Source organism: Petromyzon marinus, chromosome 26, assembly GCF_048934315.1.
Source record: "Petromyzon marinus isolate PM22_M1 ecotype Great Lakes invasive population chromosome 26, UKy_Petmar_22M1.pri1.0, whole genome shotgun sequence".
Lineage (NCBI taxonomy): Eukaryota > Metazoa > Chordata > Hyperoartia > Petromyzontiformes > Petromyzontidae > Petromyzon > Petromyzon marinus.
Window position 1 is genome coordinate 10,838,027 of NC_133692.1, and position 19,223 is coordinate 10,857,249.

The window sequence follows — 19,223 nt, forward strand, 5'->3', positions numbered from 1 at the left end:
ATGTTGTTGTTGTTAGCAGTACTCTTCATTTGTTTATTTTGATGGTGCGATTGTATGTTTTATCTGTTTGGTAAAAACAGCATTTTCCCCACCTCCCCCGACTCTTATTTAGATAATTTTGCTGCTAAAAAATGTTCACGTGATAATCCACTTTGTTGAGCTATCATTTTTGTGATTGCTAGGTCGCTTCTGAAAAATAAGTTAAAACTTCAGTGGGCTTTGCCTGGTAAGATGGTGATGGTTGAGTTTTACTTGTGTGTTTGGGTGCTTTGTTTACCTTACTTGCACGACTGTCGTGTCTGTTGCTGTATAGTTTGTTGTTTCAACGTTCTTAACTGGGACATCTATGAGAAGGACACGAACACTTATTGAGAGCTCATAGGATTACTCCAGTATGAATAAATATTCTCATTCTCCGCTCTGTGTCACTGAACCCTTTTTGCCTTGCCGTACGACTGAAACAATCAGCCCAGCCGACCTGGGAGGAGATTGTGGGACCCGAGGGAGGGGGGGGGGTGAATTTGGGGGGTGATGGAAATCTCTGCGCGTCATGCGGAGAGGAAACTCGGCGTCACGCGGTAGCCCTCCTCCATTACTCCTTGGGTCTTTCGGTCCCTCCTCTCTTCACGGAATACGAAGCGGTGACGTGCGGGAGGTGCGGTTACAGCACGTGTCGAGGGCGACGGCTGTCGTCGGAAAACTCAGCAGCTGTCGGCAAACTCCGGGGAGTGGGACCTCGTTCGGCCACAAGTGACGCGTGGATAGCGCAAGTGCCGTCTCGGATCGAGCTCATCACGGCTCCTTCTCCAGAGGAGTCGTTCACGTGAGTCGCACCATCCACCGCAAGCGGTTGGACGCGTGGGCCTTTGTGTTTGTTTGTGGCACACGACGAGGGACACGATGGGCAGACGTGGATATTATAGTGGTAGCCACGGCCAATAGTGGAGGGATGTCAGCGAGGGTTTGAGTTGGACCATCAAATCGCCCCGGCTCTTGCTTAGGTTATGACTCGTATGTATGTATGTTGAAACTTATACTGGTAGGAACGAAGTTGTAAACTGAGTGTACCAGCCTGCAATAGATTAATGTGTCCGTCCGTCCGTCCCCTTTCAATGCTTTAACGAAGTGAAATCTCGTGCTGTTGGGTGTAAAATCAGCAATAGCGCAGAGACTTGTCCTACCAGCCCACCCTGCAGGGACCTGTTTTCGCACCGAACGTGGTCAACCGTGCCAATCGGAGGTGCACGTGTTTCACGCCCACTCTGAACACACGCACGCACGCACGCGCTCGCACGTGTAACCGTACCGACACACGCGCACACTCAGTTATGCTTTCATTCTTGTCAATCCACTGCTGGATGAGGCCCCCGCCATGTCATGTGAGTCGTGTAAGTTAGTTGGCTATACTTCACCATGCTGTGCACATTGGCGAAGGCAGGGGACATGAAAGTCGTAGCACTGTACGGTACAACTATGGATGTTTCTGTCCTGCCCTCTGCCTATAACCCGTCACACACGTACACACCATTCACACCAAGCACACACATCCCACTGACATCAACATGTCGTACCGTTGAGAAGGGCATTCCAGAGTAAATGCGTTGCATGTTGAAGTGCCTCTGTCGCTGTGAAATTTGCCGCATAAAATCCCCACGCTTTTATTTTGCGATGGTGATCAGTGCATTTGGATGTATGCCACCAAGTCCAAAAAAGTAATTATTACAAATTATAACGTCTGCTTTAACGTGGAAAAAAGAATGTCGGACAACGTAAATTGGGTGATCATTATGCCATTATCGTCTCCATGTCATCATCATCTCCGTCCGGGAAGTCTGGCCTGGAAATGGTTTATCCTAGTACAGTGGACAAACCTCAACTCTGCAGTTTCACAAGGGCTCTCACAAACAATACAATCAACGATCACAAACCTGATATTAAGGTTTGAAAATATCTCAACATTTCATCATTAGACCTCCTTTGCCAGTATCAAAATATAATAATAGGGTTTTTCCCCTTTTTTCTGGCAACAAAACTGAAGCCTTTTTTTACGAGGATTCATGTCTGCTTTAACCACAATACTTGCAGTCAAAATGCAAACAAAAAACACACTCGGATAATATATGCATTGTCCTTGAAACTGATTGGTCCACACCAGACAGCTTCCTTGAGAGCCTAGTCTCAATTGGTGCTCGACCAGATGACGCCAATATTATCAGTGTGTTTTTTGTTTGCATTTTGACTGCAAGTATTGTGGTTAAAAGCAGACATGAATCTGCGTAAAAAGAAAGTTTCATTTTTGTTGCCAGAAAAAAATGGGAAAAACCCTATTATTATATCTCAATATTGTTCATTTATATCTCAGGACACATTTCAAAACAATGCTTTTGATAATGACTCTGCATATGATGGTGGTGGTGGTGGTGATGGTAGCAGCTGTGACAGATACGTGACTCTGCAATGCCAGCTAGGCTGGCTGACTCTCAATTCTCGGTTAGAGTTTTACAACTCAATACAAGTCCACAGATACCAGGAGCTGCTCTATCAAAGGAGACCTGGGTTGAGCTGACTTGCTCAACACAAACATTGAACATTTTGCACCTTACTCTCGTAGCACAGCTCAGCCTTTAGAAACGCACTCCTACATTGTATGACGTTGAACTTCTTTCACAACGTATGTAGCCAACCGTACGAATCTACTGTCCTTGTTTCAATGACTATTTCCGAGTGGAGAAACATTACAATGCATGGATTACAATCGGAAGATCACAGGTGGGGAACGATTCAGCCCTTCACCCCTCCAGGGTTGATAAAAATTAGTACCACTTCGCGGCAAAGGTCAACAGTTTATGGAGAGACTCGTGCCTACCACAGGAATGTGGAATTTCCACCACTTACTTTAAACAGATAAGCTCCACCCAACGATAGATTGAAAGCACTAACCTGACACTGTTTCTAGCCACTTAGCGATTTCAATAAAAAAAGTAATGAACACCAATGTGCATTAACTGCCAGGCAAAAACCAGAGATGGACTTTAGAACCGTAGTCCCAGGTCAAGTCAGTTGTGCGAGCCTATGCCTCAACATGGCATAGCAGCATCCACTCTCCAACACTAATCCCTGTCCATCACTGAACCTCAACACCGACTGTTTGAAATACGCTGTAGGAGACTAAAATCTTCAAAGGTTGAGCCACGAGCCACGGGGGCCGTCGTCTACGTCTTTTGCTGACGCTGAATGATAGATGCAACGGTATATTCTTATTTTTGTTACAAATTAATTCAGTAAAATAAAAAAACAGAGGTGATCCGTGTTTAGTTCCAGACGTTAACTTGAACATTCCTGAATTAGAATTCAGATATCTTGGGAGTTGTTGTTTAGACCTTTTTACGCCCCTACCAATGAAGTAACAAGTGTATGTGTAATCTGCCTCTGAAGTATTCATGAATGTAGCCTCATCCCCTATCCCAATGCTGGGAAGTTGGTCCACACCTCTTCTTGTCTCTTCCCACACAATGTTTTCCCGATCGTGCTATCAGCATGCTGTGACAAGGCGAATAATATTTTTTCGCTGAGCAGAGCAACCCATTATGTTAGATAATGGTCCGTGGAAGTGGATAACACAGAGCCACAATTTCCCTTTCAGTGGCTTCTGGTCAACACAGTGTGTATGTTGAACTTCTTTCGCTAATTGTAAGTGCGGGGGAGAATGAGAACCAATTGAACACAAAAAGCAGTTCGAAACAAATTAGTTTTCCAAGTGGAGGGAGGCACTTTCCCACTCGCTCTGCCAGTAAGATTCATGTTTTTGGTCACGTGAAAAGTCAAACATATATTTGAAATTCTGCGGGCTGGCATTTGACCAAATTAAGCGCGCGAAAACAAAATCACAGATTTGTTTTTGGTCTCTGTGCAGTCATTCGTGACTCAACTGAGATCACGTTGAAGGGAAACAATAAAATAATAAAATATATATAAAAAACAATAAAAATTCTCACGACGTTTCGACCGTTTGTGTTATGGTCGAAACGTCGTGAGAATTTTTATTGTTTTATATATATTTTATTATTTTATTGTTTCCCTTCAACGTGACTTTACCGAAAGAGCTAAGAATATGAATTACTGCAGTCACGAAAGCTTTAAATCAAAATTCAACTGAGACCATCAACCCACTGGGCTGGAGAACATTGGTGAATCAGAGGCTGCTACCTCGATTTGAGACGAGGATCTCAGCAGTGCCGCTTTCAGCGCTCTGACCTCTTGACATCTGAGCTATTTGGTGGCGACCTCGTTGATGTACACCTTTATTGAATCTAAAACCAGCCGTTGAAATGCTCTTCTCACACTACTCGTGCTCACAACCGGTAATTGAGTCGATTTCTGCTTCATGTAGTCTCACTCCCCATTACTTAACTGACCTCCTGTCTCCTGACATCCGAGGTCTGTCACTCTATTGTATATCGTGTATAAATCAGCCCCAAGTACTGTACTGAAGAAGCTTGATTCCATCTATCACTCGGCCTTAAGATTTGCATTGAACTGCCCATATAGGACTCACCACTGTGATCTCTACATTGGGTCAAACTTAACATCTCTTAATGTTCGACGGCTTGTGCACCAGATCTTATTTATTCACGATGTACTTACAAACAAATCCGCAGACTACCTGCTGGATCTCCTCTCTGTTTCAAAGAACAAATTTGACCTCAGGTCTTCGCTCATCTACCAGCTTCACATTCCCTATTGCCATACAAAAACCGGAGGAAGGGCCTTTGCTATTGATGCCCCCAGGGTCTGGAATGCTATTGCCAATAAACTGCAACTTGAATCATAATAAAGGTTTTTGGGTTAGATCGCGTTATTTATAAATGTGTCGTAACCCTCCACCACCCGACACAGCCAATCACCAAAAAAAGTGTCACGTTGACAAAAGACAAAAAATGCACTACTTTAGCCCACCGGTGTGTTGAAGAGTGAATCCACAACATTTACAGTTTGAGTACGACGTTTCGCTGGTAATTACATCCAGCATCATCGGGCAATTCGCCAGAATGGTAAAGCCCTCGCTTGCTCCCGGTCTTAAATAGAGCAGCAGGGTGATGTCATCATTGGTCGCGAAAGCCTACGTGTTAAACTGCAACTTGAATCACTACCTATGAGATCTTCACTCAAAACTGCTCTAGAGGAGTCGTACACCCCTAGCTGCCACTGCTATTCAGTGGCCTAAAATAAAATGTTTTGCTCCGGATGACCGCTGCAAAGTATTATCTGTATTTTGATTTAGTGTGCTGATCTTAAAGGTGCATTGAAAAATGTGATACTCCGACTGATGCTCCTGTTGTTGTGGAGTGACTCATGCAGCCAGCTGTGGCTCTAGGGTTTGGTGTTACATGTTATTTATGTAGTTTATTGTTAAAAATTCGGTCACAGTTCCTATGATCACTGTTACATTGCATTTATGGCTTTATTCTGGTGATTTCTAAAAGTTTTTTGGTTTGGCCATATTTTTGTTTATTGTAGTACGGAGTTAGACTGATGGCCTTAATCTAAGTTTTCTTGTTGTTATTTGACTTGCATCCCACTGGGATTTTTGCACACAGCGTTGGTGTACGGTGCTATTTCAGGAATATTTTGATGTTTTTTTTCCTGGATTTTCTGTTTGCACATGCACAAAGTCACTTTAAGATGTTTTCTTGTTCATGTTTTTGTTTTTTTGTTTGTTGCGGTTGCACCCGATTCAAGAGCCGAATGGCTCACAGGGCTATACCAAATAAATGAAACTATGAAACTATTCACAAGTCGCAGGGATTGGTTGACAATGTGGACCTGTATTGTATTCAGTAAGAATTTATTGGCTGATTCAATAACCCTTTTTAAATTGCGCCTGAAGATGCGTTTGTTTGAAAAGGCTTTGAACTTCAATTGAATATTCAACAAATATCCGTCTTTTATTTGGCTCACTTTAATCTCTTAATTTGTTGTGTTTTATAACACATATATTGTTTGGTTTTTAAGCGCTTTGAGAAGTCTTTAACTTTAAAGGTGCTATAAAATATAGGTTGGGTAATGACATATCGTCCTCTCTATTAAGCCAGATTAAACTCAAGATACATGCATCGAATACGTGTTCGAATACATTTTTAGATTGATGCATTTTCCAGACAATGGGTTCACGTGATCTCTATCGCCACTAGAAACCATAACTTTCACCGCAATACAAAAAAAGGATGCTTAAATTAAATCTTGATCTTGCTTGATGACGATTCGCCGCATTGTCACGAGGGAGGTCAATCATTACACCCCTTCTTCTTGCATATTGTAAATCCATTAGTGCATGTGCAGGTACGATAGCCATAGCACAGCAATGTGAGATGCTGAGTGGATGTCGTTCCGGATCCATGGCCTGTCTGTGGCACTCCACCGGGCTTTCGATTCTCTCCTTGACCAAGGCGGTGGCCCCGTCCGGGCGCACTTCCAACAGAGACGTGAAGCTGCTCGTCGTCGGTGTGCGTGCAGCTCATGCTCTCGCTGTGGACCCACGCGGAGCCGGGCCCCGGCCCGCGCGCCCTCATGGAGGCTTTGGCGGGCGGTCCGGACCAGGCGCTCGCGGGCCGCTATCGGGAGCGCCTGTCACGGGGCGAGAGGGCCCTGCTGGCGGGGTGTCACCGTGGGGGCGCGGAGGGCCCCTTCCGCACCGCCGCCCCACCGGCGTGGCTGCTCTGCCAGTGGCCCGAAGAGCCGCAAGGATTCCGCGATTTCGCGATGGGCTGCCCCCCTCGGTGCCGGGCGCTGCACGGGACCCCCCGGCCCACGCTGCACCTGCAGCCTCTGGGTAAGGATGAGGCGGTGGGGGGGGGGGCGTCACCCTCAGAGGTGGGATGAATCGCGAGACAGAATTTGTCACGTAGGAACTACAAAATGATAAGAATGGGTTTTACCCTTTCTGGCAATAAAACAAAGTGTCAAGATATTCTTGGTTCTTTCGGTCAAGTCACGTAGAAGGGAAACAATAAAATAATAAAATATAAAACATTAATGTTTTTAATGTTTTTAATGTTTCATATTTTTATTATTTTATTGTTTCCCTTCTACGTGACTTTACCGAAAGAACCAAGAATATGAATCCCTGCAGTCACGAAAGCTTTACATCATAGTGTCAAGATGTTCATAGACCTTTTACATAGATTATCGGAGCATGTTCGTTTGCATGTTTTGCCACAAGTACTGTGTGTGGTTAATGCGGACTTGATGCCTTGCAAAAGGTTTCTGTTTGGTGTTCGAACATCTTAACACCTCCTGTCGTATTGCCAGAAAGGGTAAAAACTTATACTTATTTTTTTCTTTACAATTTTGGATGCTGACAAAAAGGTCGTATCGGGAGAACTACAAATCGCTCAATTTGGGACTACGCACGGCAATTATCGGCGTCCTGCCTGAGAGACTTAACGCTCACCTGCAGGCCAGGTGCCGAGTCACCTTGTGCCACGCACGGACGGTTGTCGACAGGGGTGGCACCTCAAACGCTTGAGATGATGAGATGATGAGATGTTGTGATGCAAGTCGCTTATCACGTCTAAAAGCGCTCCGAGACACCGCAGATTCAAGGGTGCATCGTCATCACCCATCCAACTACGAAGGTTACTTGGGCCACAATACAGAGACATCACGTTCACGTCACCAGTCCTTGCAGGATTAGTAAGGCATCTTTGACGTAATAAGTGTGCATTTGGTAAGGCATTTGCTTTTAAGTAACCGTGTATTTTGTCAACACAATGAGGCGCTATATATTCCTTGGGAATTCAATGGTTTTGTCCTGCACGGTATCCATGCCGCAGCCTACGAATCTCCCTCGAAAGCATTGGGGTGGGGGCGGGGAGCGCACCGCACTGGCTGAGGAGACCCACGACGACGACGACAAGAGCCCGTGACGCAGATGACGACGACGATGATGACGACGACGATGATGACGACGACGATGATCACGACGACTCTCGTGCAGGTTTCACGGACACCGGCTGCGAGAGGTCGCGCGCCTTCGTGGCGGCGGTGCGCGGCTACGCCGAGGCCTTCCTGCCGGGCTTCACGGTGCGCCTCAACGAGCCCCTCGACGTCGCCGAGAGCCGCAGCCCCTGCCGCCGCGACGCGCGAACCGGTCACTGGCAAATCCACGCCGGCAAGTCCGCACACACCCACGTACATGGGCCCAACACACGGTAAACTAAAACCATTTTTTTTTTATTTTACCAGGTAAAGCCCCACTGAGCTATGTAGCTCTTTTTCAGAAGCGACCTGGCCACAAATGATGGCTCAACGGTAAGTGGCTTATCACGTGGAAATGTATAGCAGCCAAATACTCTAGACGCACGTTTCTAAACGTGGAGGGAAAAAAACCGGAGAGAAATCCACGCGACCACGCGGAGAGAGACAACGCAAACTCCAAATATACAGGCGTCAAGGTCTGGATCAAACCCACAACCTCATGTATACCGGGCGAGGTAGTTAACATCTCGCCACCATGGCGCCGGGGTTGCCACCTCTGAATGCCATGATCCATTCGGGCAATTGTTGCCAATGATGCATTAACCATTAGTTGACTACAGCAACTCGGGTGGGCAACGGAATGGGGTGACGAGAGTTCTCTCGAGCCAATCAAAGTAAAGCTTGATGAAAGGTTATCTGACCAATGAATCTTTTACGGACTGGAAATGAACCTGCTTATTAGGCATGGGGTAGGCCTAGTGCTAGCCACTAGTTGATTAGGGATGGGGTAGGCATAGTACCGGTCACGAGTTAGGTGAGTCATTCCTCTACGCAGTCCAATCTTACCAGTGAGCAATAACGCATACCCATTACCCAATGATGCGAGACACAGGTTGGTGAACTGTGCCCAGATCACTGTGTGCATGAGATCATCTACTGACCGCCATATAATTTAGTCTTCGCAAGACGACGCTTGCCTATGTTTGTACACTGTTGGGGGTTTTTATCCCTTGGTTTTTCACAGTCATGTTGGCTTCCTCCCCACAAGGAACACAGCCATCAACCTACTGTTCACCATCGTGGGGAACCACGAGCAGCACAAATAACTAGGACAAGAGACCACCTCATTAAAAAGTGAATACATTCTTCATTGCTCTAGCCTCCGGGCCTTGTTTTAATAATTCACAAAATGACCAAATAAATTCAGGATCCTCCTGAAAATGATTTTGTGTTGAACTTCCTTCGCAACCGCACGTAGCCCAACCGTGCGGATCGGAGGCGCGGGAACTCATCGTAGGCGCTGCGTGGATGTGCTCGCAGGAGCTATACGAGCCGTTTATGGGCGCACCGTGTAAAGTGCATCTCGCCCCGCAGACGGACTGCTGCACTACCTGAAGGGGTTGCGAGCTCCTGGACGCTCCTGTCTACTGGGGCTCACTCTCGCCGACCTGTACGCTGGGAACTCCGCCGACTTCGTCTTTGAGAAGTGCCTGCCCGCAGAAGGTGCCTGCAAGCCATGGCCCAGACCAGCGCCACGGTCCGTTCATTAACATTGGCATCAGTGCCGCGTTGTTTTGACACTGGTACCTAGTGGCGTGTTGTCCGTCATGGATCAGAGATGATAATAATAATAATAATAATGATGTCACGGCTCGAAAATAAGTCACCGGCATTTGAGTACAAGTGTCCGAGGCAGGTGCTAGTAAGACGGGATAAAGCGTGGCAGTCGTGGGGCACGTGTGCAGGCTGGGGGCAAGGCCAATTTCCGAGAAAAAAAATCGGAATGGTCTCCACGGGTCCAATGATTGAAGGTAAGACCTATAGCCGGACGGCGAGATACCGTTAGGGCAGATCTTAGGAGGTTGCTCAGTAACCGAGCAACAGTCTTGGGATCTGACAGACGGTAGAAAATGCTTACAGGGTGTGACGCCATCGCTGGCTTTGGCCATGATCACATTTTCATCTTGACCTTGTCTAGCATTGGCTTCACAGTGCCATAGCCTGCAACGTTGGCACCAGTGCCGTATTCTATAACGCCGGCACGTAGCGCCGTAGTCAAGATTGTACGCGAGAATGCGCCAATGTCTCCAACACCACCGCTCCACACTCACTCTCGTGACCACGGTGTCTCCAACACCACCGCTCCACACTCACTCTCGTGACCACGGTGCAGGGGTCGCCGTGTGCAGCCTGGCGCGACTCGACCCGGACTTCGACAAGCGGCTGCGTGAGGCCGGTCATAAACAGCGGCCTCCTCCATGGCCGGGCCTCACCGTCATGCCCCGGCTTGCCAAGGAGCTCCCCATGGGAGGCCCATGGTGGCAGCGGCAGCAACGGAAGCAACAGGAAGATAGAGAGCAGATTCATAATCAGAAGCACAATCAAGGGCAGCAGCAAAAGAATCAACAGCAGCAAGCGCAAGATCACCTGCTGCAGCAAGAACACCTGCAGCAGCTGGAGCGGCAGCAGCAGACAAATCCAGATCGACAACACAATCACCAAGAGCAAGATTTCCACCAACAAGACCAATATGATTTGTTGCAGAAACAAAATCAACAGCTAGATGAGCATGCTCAGCAAGAACAGCAGCAGCCTCAAAATCAACTTGTCAATGAATATGAGCAACGATACCACCACCAACAACAACAGCAGCAGCAGCAGCAGGTGCCACCTCCGGGAAGTGACCCCACGGCGCCGGATCGCGATGCCGATGCAAGCGATGACCACGACGAGGAGGAGAAGGAGGAAGAGGAGGCCTGGTGTCGGCCCAGGGGGCCGCAGGGCCCGTGGGCGGACGCGAGCCTCTTGCGGCGCTACTCGCCCGCCGTGGTGGGACTCCTGCAGGCCCGTCTGGACCCTGCGCGGAGCGGCGACCGCGCTTGGTTCGCTGGCCTCTCCCTGCCCGCCACGCCGGGCGGTGACTTCCTCCTGCACTCGTGCAAGGTCAGCGATGCCTCCGATGAGGGCATCTCAGGACTCCGTCGTCACGACGAGTGCTGCTGTTGAGCAATTGTAGGAGTTAATGTTGAGGATGGTGCATAGCATGCGAGCCTGAAGGTTGGGCAAGCTAACCCAGCCCTGTTTTTAAGCCGAGTTACCTCAACAGAGATTTAAAACTCATTTCTTACGAACTGCTTTTTGTGTTGAGATTGTTGTCCTTCCCCCCGCACCTTCGATGAGCGCGGTCGGCTACGCACTGTGCGAAAGAGGTTCAACATAGTACATAACACATAGGGAGAGGTCAGCAGCTAGCACACGATGTGACTGCGTCACTCCGCGTGGTTGTCATTTTGGGGCAAATTTGTATCTAGACAACCCGTGACCTCGTTGAAAGGGGCATAGAGAAACTCAGCAGGGGGCCCGACACGGTCGACGTGAAACAAACTTTCAACAAATGAGAAACACAGAAGTAGTAACCACACAATCTGCCTTTGTCTGCATTCTGTTCTGGCTCTCAAGCCCGATGAATAAGGATAGGCTGTGGGCACCCATCGCTTAATTGTAAAAAGAAAAATACCAAAATTCGTGGACTTGGCTTTAGCGGTGGACTGAGGCACCTCGAGCGCCCCTCCCTCCCCCCCCAATGGGGTTGCATCTCGACAAAAATATGTTTTTGTCTGATTTTATGTGAATGTTGCAATGTCTTCAATACCACCAATGACTTCAAATCACAAGAATGATCCGACTTATTTGTTTCGTCAATACGAGAATGTGGCTATCAAAGCGCAAGTGTCTCCGTGGAGCAGTGCTAAATTCCTTTGGTGGTGCCGAGCCAATGATGCGCTTGGCACGTTCCTATGGTAGGGAGGGAACACGGGAGGACGTAGATGAGAGGAGGGCTCACAGTAAATATGAGCAAAAGTGAAGCACCGTGCGACAAGTCCGCAAAATGGTGAGATATTGAGATTATTTCAAACTTTTAAGAAAAGTAAGTGGGGCTTTGTCAGGACACGTCGCTTGAAGGGACGGTGGCCAAGAGTAATGATGGAGTGGCAGAACGGGAAGGATGGTCGGTGGCTTGGGCACACGGTGGCTGATGATGACGATGTAGTGTAGAAATTATTCAATAACAATGAATAACTGATTATTAAAAAAAAAATGCTTGTTGTAAACACGATGAATTGGAAGCCATTTAACAATGGGGGGGGGGGGGGATGGCAAGTATCTCGGACTCTAAAAAGGCCGGAAACTCCCCAGCAGTCGTGCATCATCAACCTCATCGCGGAGTCTGACGCCACTGGAAATCATTTCATTTACTCCTGCAAATGATTTGCGATTTTATAAATTTGATTCATCAAAGTAGAATGCTTAAACGGCATGTTCCGTTACACTGCTTTAGCAGTGGTGCGCAAGCACAAATAACAAAAAAACTCGACAAGTTTGTCAATAGCACTGCCCTCAAAGGAAACGTACATACAAATATATCACCATTATTTCAATAGTCAACAGCTGCAGTTCTCAATTTGTGCGCTCAGTCCACGGGCCAGAGAAGAAATTGATACCACCTGAGGTAGCAAAACCTCAGCAGCACTGATGTATTAATATGAATATGGCGAATGAAAGTGCATTATTTTATAACACAACTCATTTGAAATGGTTATCGCGCAACTCACGGTTGTTGACTACATTAAGAAATTCGATGTTAACAACCTCGCCCGGGATATAGGAGTTCGTGGGTCCCGACTCTGACGCCTTTATGTATGTCGAGTTTGCATGTCTTTCTCCCCGTGGTCACATGGATATTTTTTTCTCTCGGGGTCCTCCAGTTTTTTACTCCACATTTAGATTCAACACGCGTTTAAGAGTCTTTTGTCTGCTATAAACTTCCACGTGACAAGCCACTTCGGTGAGCTATCATTTGTGGCCAGGTCGCTTCTGAAAAAAAGAGCCATACAGCTCAGTGTCTTACCAGGTGAAATGCGACTGTGGTCATCCAGAACAGACCATATACAACATATGACCACGCAACACCCCATCCACAAACACAGAGGAGACATCACAGCGGTGCACTCCGCTGCTCCTGATGCGGTCGTCTGGCCCGACCACCTGAATGTGTAGTCGTTGCTCTACATCGACATCAGGCATACGAAAGCAGAAGCCCCAGTATGTTTATTTTTAATACAGAACCACTCAAAGTTAGGCCCACCTCAGGAGGATACCGACAAAGTGAAATATTCCGACCCGTGCTCATGGACTCCGTGGCCGGGCTACCACGCTGGTGCCCGCCGGTGCCCGCCGGCTCCCTCCCCCGCCCCCCGTGTCCCACAGGCGGTGGTGCACGTGGCGTGCCACCTGCTCGGCATGGCGCACTGCCGCTGGCTCGCGTGCGTCATGCAGGGCGTGCGCAGCGCGGCGATGGCGCGTGCCCGCCCGCCGCACCTGTGCCCCGTGTGCCTGCACAAGCTGCACCACGCGGCCGCCTTCCGCCTCGCCCCACGCTACCGGGTGAGGCTCGCCGCCGGCACGGCCACAGGTGGCGGGGGGAGAGGGCGACGCTCGACCTAGTGTGGGTTAGGCAGGAGGGAGCTCGCAGGGTGCCACTGGGGCGAGATGTTAACTACCTGGCCTGGTACGCAGGAGGTCGTGGGGATCGATCCCGACCCTGACGCCTGCTGCTGCTGTATATTTGGAGTTTGCGTGTTTCTCTCTCTCCATCATCACGGTGGCTAGAAGATGTTAACAACCTCGCCTGGTACGCAGGAGGTCGTGGGTTCGATCCCGACCCTGACGCCTGCTGCTGCTGTATATTTGGAGTTTGCGTGTCTCTCATTCCCCGTGGTCGCGTGGATTTTTCTCCGGAACCTCCGGTTTTCCTTCTCCACATTTAGAAACATGCGTTTAATAGTATTTGTCTGTGATAAATAAATAAGCTCAGTGGGCCTTACCTGGCACAATAAAAAGTTTAGTCTGGATAATTATTGAGCATTGCGATGGTGCTTATCTCATGAGCCCAGTGGTGGAAATTCCACATTTCTATGAAGGGGGGTGGGGGGTAAGAGTCTAATCTGTAGGACAACCACTGTTGACTTCCCACAAAGTGGTACTCGTTATGATCGACATCAGGGGACTGAAGCGATAGGTTACCCGTGGAGCAGTATTATCAATATTATCCATGTTTGTTTTTTTTTGGGGGGTTAGATCGTGTAAATGTGCCATTAAACCCACCACCACCCGACACAGCCAATTAATAAGGTTTGTCACTGAAACAAAACAGGCCAAATAGTTACTAGTTCAGCACACCGGTGTGTTGGAGAGTAAACCCCACATTTACAAATCCGAGTATGTCGTTTCGCCAGTAATTACAACTCGCATCATCAGGCGACAACTCGAGTTGTGGAGAAATCCTCCTGTGATGTCGTCACTTGTGAGCCAATCAGGTGCGAGAACCAGAGGGGGGGTGGGGTTAATGTATTCATATCAACGACAGTTGGTGTCCATTATCAGTTGGGGTTTAAATCGCAATCTCATTGGGATTTTTAAATCGCAATCTCATTACGAGCCAAGCGGTTTGCAAGTGCCACAGGATGAATATGTATTCACACACCTTCCTCCAACAGCACGAATAGGCAAAGCTACCGACCTATATTGAGTGGTCATGAACCAGCCAATACTTGGTTGGTTTTGCTCAGCTTTCTATTCGTTTCATTGCTGTACTCGCTTGCCATTGCTTCGTCATTTTGGTGACCCAGATCACGAATGAGACTCATCCCAGTCTCGTGAGCTGTCACCTGCTTACATAAAATAAGCCTTAAACTTGAACATAGCAAGCAATGGTGTAATGGAGACTTTACAAAACATCTTTAAAAACAACCTTTTCTCGATTGCATACAACTCACTCTCCTTCTCGTCCTCTCATCCTCTCACCCTCTCTTAAATCCCCCCAACCCATCTCTCGCCCGTCGCCAAGTGTCTGCTGGATTGGGTTCGCAGCCAAACGACGCCGGACGACAACGAGCGGACAGGCGACTCAGACGACCTCACACCCCCACGAGCGCAGCAGTGCGGCGACAACAGCGGCAGCACCGGCCGGCAGCCGACCGAGAGCGCCGAGCACACGGCCACAGCGGAGGAGAGACGTGGCAGTCCGGCGAGCCACGAACACCGCACGGCCACAGCGGAGGAGAGACGTGGCAGTCCGGCGAGCCACGAACACCGCACGGCCACAGCGGAGGAGAGACGTGGCAGTCCGGCGAGCCACGAACACCGCACGGCCACAGCGGAGGAGAGACGTGGCAGTCCGGCGAGCCACGAACACCGCACGGCCACAGCGGAGGAGAGACGTGGCAGTCCGGCGAGCCACGAACACCGCACGGCCACAGCGGAGGAGAGACGTGGCAGTCCGGCGAGCCACGAACACCGCACGGCCACAGCGGAGGAGAGACGTGGCAGCCCGGCGAGCCACGAACACCGCACGGCCACAGCGGCCGAGGACGGCGTCCTGCGAGACGCGGGGGACTCTGCGGCGATGGACGCCGGCGAGCGTGGCTCTCTCGTCTCGTTCGAGCGCTGGCTGCTCGCTTGCCTGGACCAGCTGCGAGGAGACGACGAAGCCGGCGACGGCGGCGGCGCAGAGGACGGCGGCCAAGAGGCGGAGGGACTCGACGAGACGCCGCCCGACTGGGACCGCGCGCTGGAGGAGCTGCGGGAGAGAACGCGGCAGAGTCGCGCGAGGCGCGGCGAGGCTGAGGCCGGGGCTAAGGAGGTGGACGGCGGTGGCGGCGGGAGCCTCCGGGGGTTTCTCAACGCCCGGGTGTCCACGCTAAGGCGACAGCTCAAGGGCAACAGCAGCTTCCGTCAGATGGCGGAGGTGCGGAGCATCGCGGAGAAGTCCTGCAAGAGCCTCAGGGCGAAGCTGAGCGTCAGCGACAGGAAGGCGCTGCACGGCGCCGCCAGTCAGAACTCGGGAATTTCCAGGGACAAATGCAGGAAGCCGGACCAGTAGAGCGATGCGCCAAACCTCCTGCCCTCTCTGTGCTCAAAACGCCATGAAAGGCGTCTGTCCGGGTGGTGGAAAACGTTCACTTCGATACGACCAAAGTGAACGTTTGATACGATCGATAAGTCAACGTCAGCCTTGCAGTCTCGCTGCTTGATGGGAGGTTATGCGACTTGGGAGTAATCCATTCCTTGACCGATAATCCGTTCAATTACTACGCCTCGCCTAAAATAGTTTGGGGGGGGGGGGAGTAGGATTCTCAGCAACACCCCCAAGGCATGCCGCTGGATGGGAGCTGGACAGGGCTGGCTATGTCATCGGCATCGGCCGCGTCACGCCTCGCGTAGCTTGTCAGGGGGTGGGGGGGGGGGGTCATCGCTGTCAAACCCTGTACAAGAATACGGTTTATGACCCCGTATTCTTGTACAGGGAAATTGAGAGTTCAGGTCCAATTGAGAGTTCAGGTCCACACGGCGCACAGCCGTTTTCAATACCGGCAATGTGTTGTTGTCTATTTATTTGCATTTCTTCCCTTTTGATGGGACTTTGTAGGATGAACGTTGCGATTTATAAGGGTACAGGGTGACCAATAAGGTCTGTAATAAGGTAGGGCACCGATTAGGGGTTGACAGGTATGGTGGTTTCCCACCTTCGTGAAGCGAAATTTTGAGGCTGTCGCCGTTTTTTTAAGGATGTCGAGTAAGTGACGACCACAAATGCAGCGGATTATTTATAACCGACTAATCAACTGAATGGACAATGCGTCCCAGCTGTACTTTGAATACAAATTGCAGATTGTTTTTCTTTCGTTCTAAAACCAGCCCTTGTGACATCCCCCCACAAACCCAGATTAGATCATTACCATTCGTCTTCATCCACATGCCCATCATAGCCGCTGTGGTACACGCATCACCACAGGGTTGGTAATAGCAGGAAACTGGGCCTCGAGAGACAGCAACTGCGCGGGAGGACGAGAAGAAACACGAGGTTCGGTGGGACTCCAGTCGGGTTGAGGGCTCCCTCTTCTGGCCAAGTTATTTGCGGAGCCAGGGCTTGTGGTGCCTTCACGAACGCTGCGTTGTAACACGCCCCACACGGGCGGATCATTGCAACGGTTTTAGAGGCGCAGCACTGCACGGTTAAGGTCTGGGAAATGACGAGCGGTCAGTCAATACGCGTAGCCTTTTTTTTACGAAACATGACAATACAATCTACTGTAATTTTTTTTAAAGCCAATACATTGCGGTTTTGCCCTGTTTGGAGATCTGTGCCACGTTATGAATCCACATACATTTATGTTAGAATATTATCCACTTCCAATTTGTGAATTGTGCCCAGACCAAAATAAGACAATTTCTCGATAGACAACGTTCGTCAATGTGCAACAAATAAAAATGGGGTATAATGGAAACTATATCACTATTTGTCTATTTATCTGCAAGAACACTGGAAATGTTAAATATTGTATATTGTACTTGCTGTTGTTTCATATAATTATGTACTATATACGTACACAGGCGTTATAAATGTACACCTGCACTTGAGTTTTACTTCGTAAGACCTTTGGGTACATTTACAACTAATCAATCTTAAGCCTAAACAATAACATTTAAAGCTGGAATAAAAACCACGCACACACATGGATTGTGTAATGCCCTTGTCAAACATACCTCTGTCCTCTGAACGATTTTTATGAGCGGATGTTATGTTGCAAGCCACACGAAACGACTTCACACGGTGTGTGGAGGTGCGAGAGAACGTCACACGTATTTGCGTCATCACGACATGGGCGGGAATGAAAAAGGCGCCGTCAGCGCAGGGTTTGCGAATCCTTTCGACGCTGGTTTTGTCTCCACGTTTCGAGCTGGCCAGTTGTGTACCGGGCAAGGCCTGAAACAGGAACACGCCGATGCAATGGATCACGTGCACGAGCCATCGTGCCACCCGTACGGACAATGAAAACGCACCGACACCGCAACCTTTACAATTTCGTAAAAAATTAAGTTAATCTTGACTTAAAGTTTTCGTGACTGCAGGAATTCATATTCTTTGGGTCTTTCGGTACGTAGATAGAAAAATAACAATAAAATAATAAAAATGAAGTAAATAATAAAATAATAAAAATATCACGTTTCTATCGCAGCACAAGCAATCGTCATCAGGAGATTGTATGGCTTACCAAAAATCCATAAAGAAGGTACACCACTTCGTCCTATCGTCTCCACCATTGACTCACCCACCTACAAACTGGCCCGATTTCACTGGTAAGACCACCTCAACTGTGCTTAACTCAGCTCACTTGGTATCGTTAATTAAGGACATCTCACGACCTCCAGGTGATTTGCTCGTTAGTATCGATGTATTATCTTTGTTTACCAAAGTTACTGTGCCTGACACCATTGCAATAATTGAAGATTTAGTCCAACAAGGACTGAATGCTGATGTACCGGCCCGGGTTAGACACTGCCTCACCAACACTTAGTTCACCTGGAATGGAACATTCTATAAACAAGTTCAAGGTACCCCAATGGGTTATCCCTTATCTCCAGTTGTAGCCAATGTATTCATAGAAAATTTTGAGACAGATGCCATCCAGACATCGACTACGTCCGTCCTTGTGGAAGAGGTACGTAGATGATACGTTCGTCATCTGGCTTCATGGCCTACAAGCTCTGAACCAATTCCTCAACCACATCAATTCCATACACCCAGCCATCAAATTCACTATGTAGGTGGGAAAGGATGGCAAGTTACCATTCTTGGATGTTTTAATCGAAAAGAGACCAGATGGCTCAATGGGACAGTCAACAGAAATGCCACCCATACAGATGCCTATCTAAAACCTGACTCCCACCACTCAAAATAATTCCCTCATCAAAACTCTACACCATCACCACCTAGCCAGTGAACTGGAACACGTACACCAAGCCCTCAAGATGAATGGACAGTCAAACTACGCAATCCGTAAAGCTATCACCCCAAACGTTGGGAAAAAAAACATGAGGACCCAATCAAAACCTTCACCTTGTCATACATAGCAGGGGTCACCAAAAAGATGTCCAAAATCATGAGCAAACACAAGATGTAACAGTACATAAAATTCGTGATCTGATCCCATCTGTGAAGGATGTGATCCCTGACATGCAATACCTCGGCGTCTACAAACTAAGCGGTGTCTGAGGCAGCAGTTACATTGGGGAAACTAAGCAACATGTCTCGGACCGTGTTCGTGAACATAAGGCAAATCTGCAACACGGTAAAACCAATACCTCAGCCGTGGCTGATCATTGTTTTAATGGGCTCACGAAAT

At 48.7% G+C, this 19,223-nt stretch overlaps 1 protein-coding gene across 1 annotated transcript; it reads left to right on the forward strand.

Annotated features, from left to right (window-relative positions):
* The first annotated feature begins 399 nt into the window (after nt 1–399).
* On the forward strand, nt 400–17,580 carry LOC116946262 (uncharacterized). Its single transcript, XM_076069925.1, has 7 exons — nt 400–823; nt 6,514–6,829; nt 7,997–8,170; nt 9,352–9,480; nt 10,151–10,920; nt 13,246–13,422; nt 14,885–17,580. The coding sequence occupies exons 2-7, from the start codon at nt 6,517–6,519 to the stop codon at nt 15,917–15,919; spliced, it is 2,598 nt and encodes an 865-aa protein (XP_075926040.1). The 5' UTR covers nt 400–823; nt 6,514–6,516; the 3' UTR covers nt 15,920–17,580.
* Nucleotides 17,581–19,223: the final 1,643 nt, after the last annotated feature.

Coding starts and splice junctions, on each gene's coding strand:
- LOC116946262 (XM_076069925.1), top strand. CDS start 6,517: ATGCTCTCGCTGTGGACCCACGCGGAGCCGGGCCCCGGCCCGCGCGCC. Junction 6,830..7,996: donor GCTGCACCTGCAGCCTCTGG/GTAAGGATGAGG, acceptor ACTCTCGTGCAG/GTTTCACGGACACCGGCTGC. Junction 10,921..13,245: donor TCCTCCTGCACTCGTGCAAG/GTCAGCGATGCC, acceptor CGTGTCCCACAG/GCGGTGGTGCACGTGGCGTG.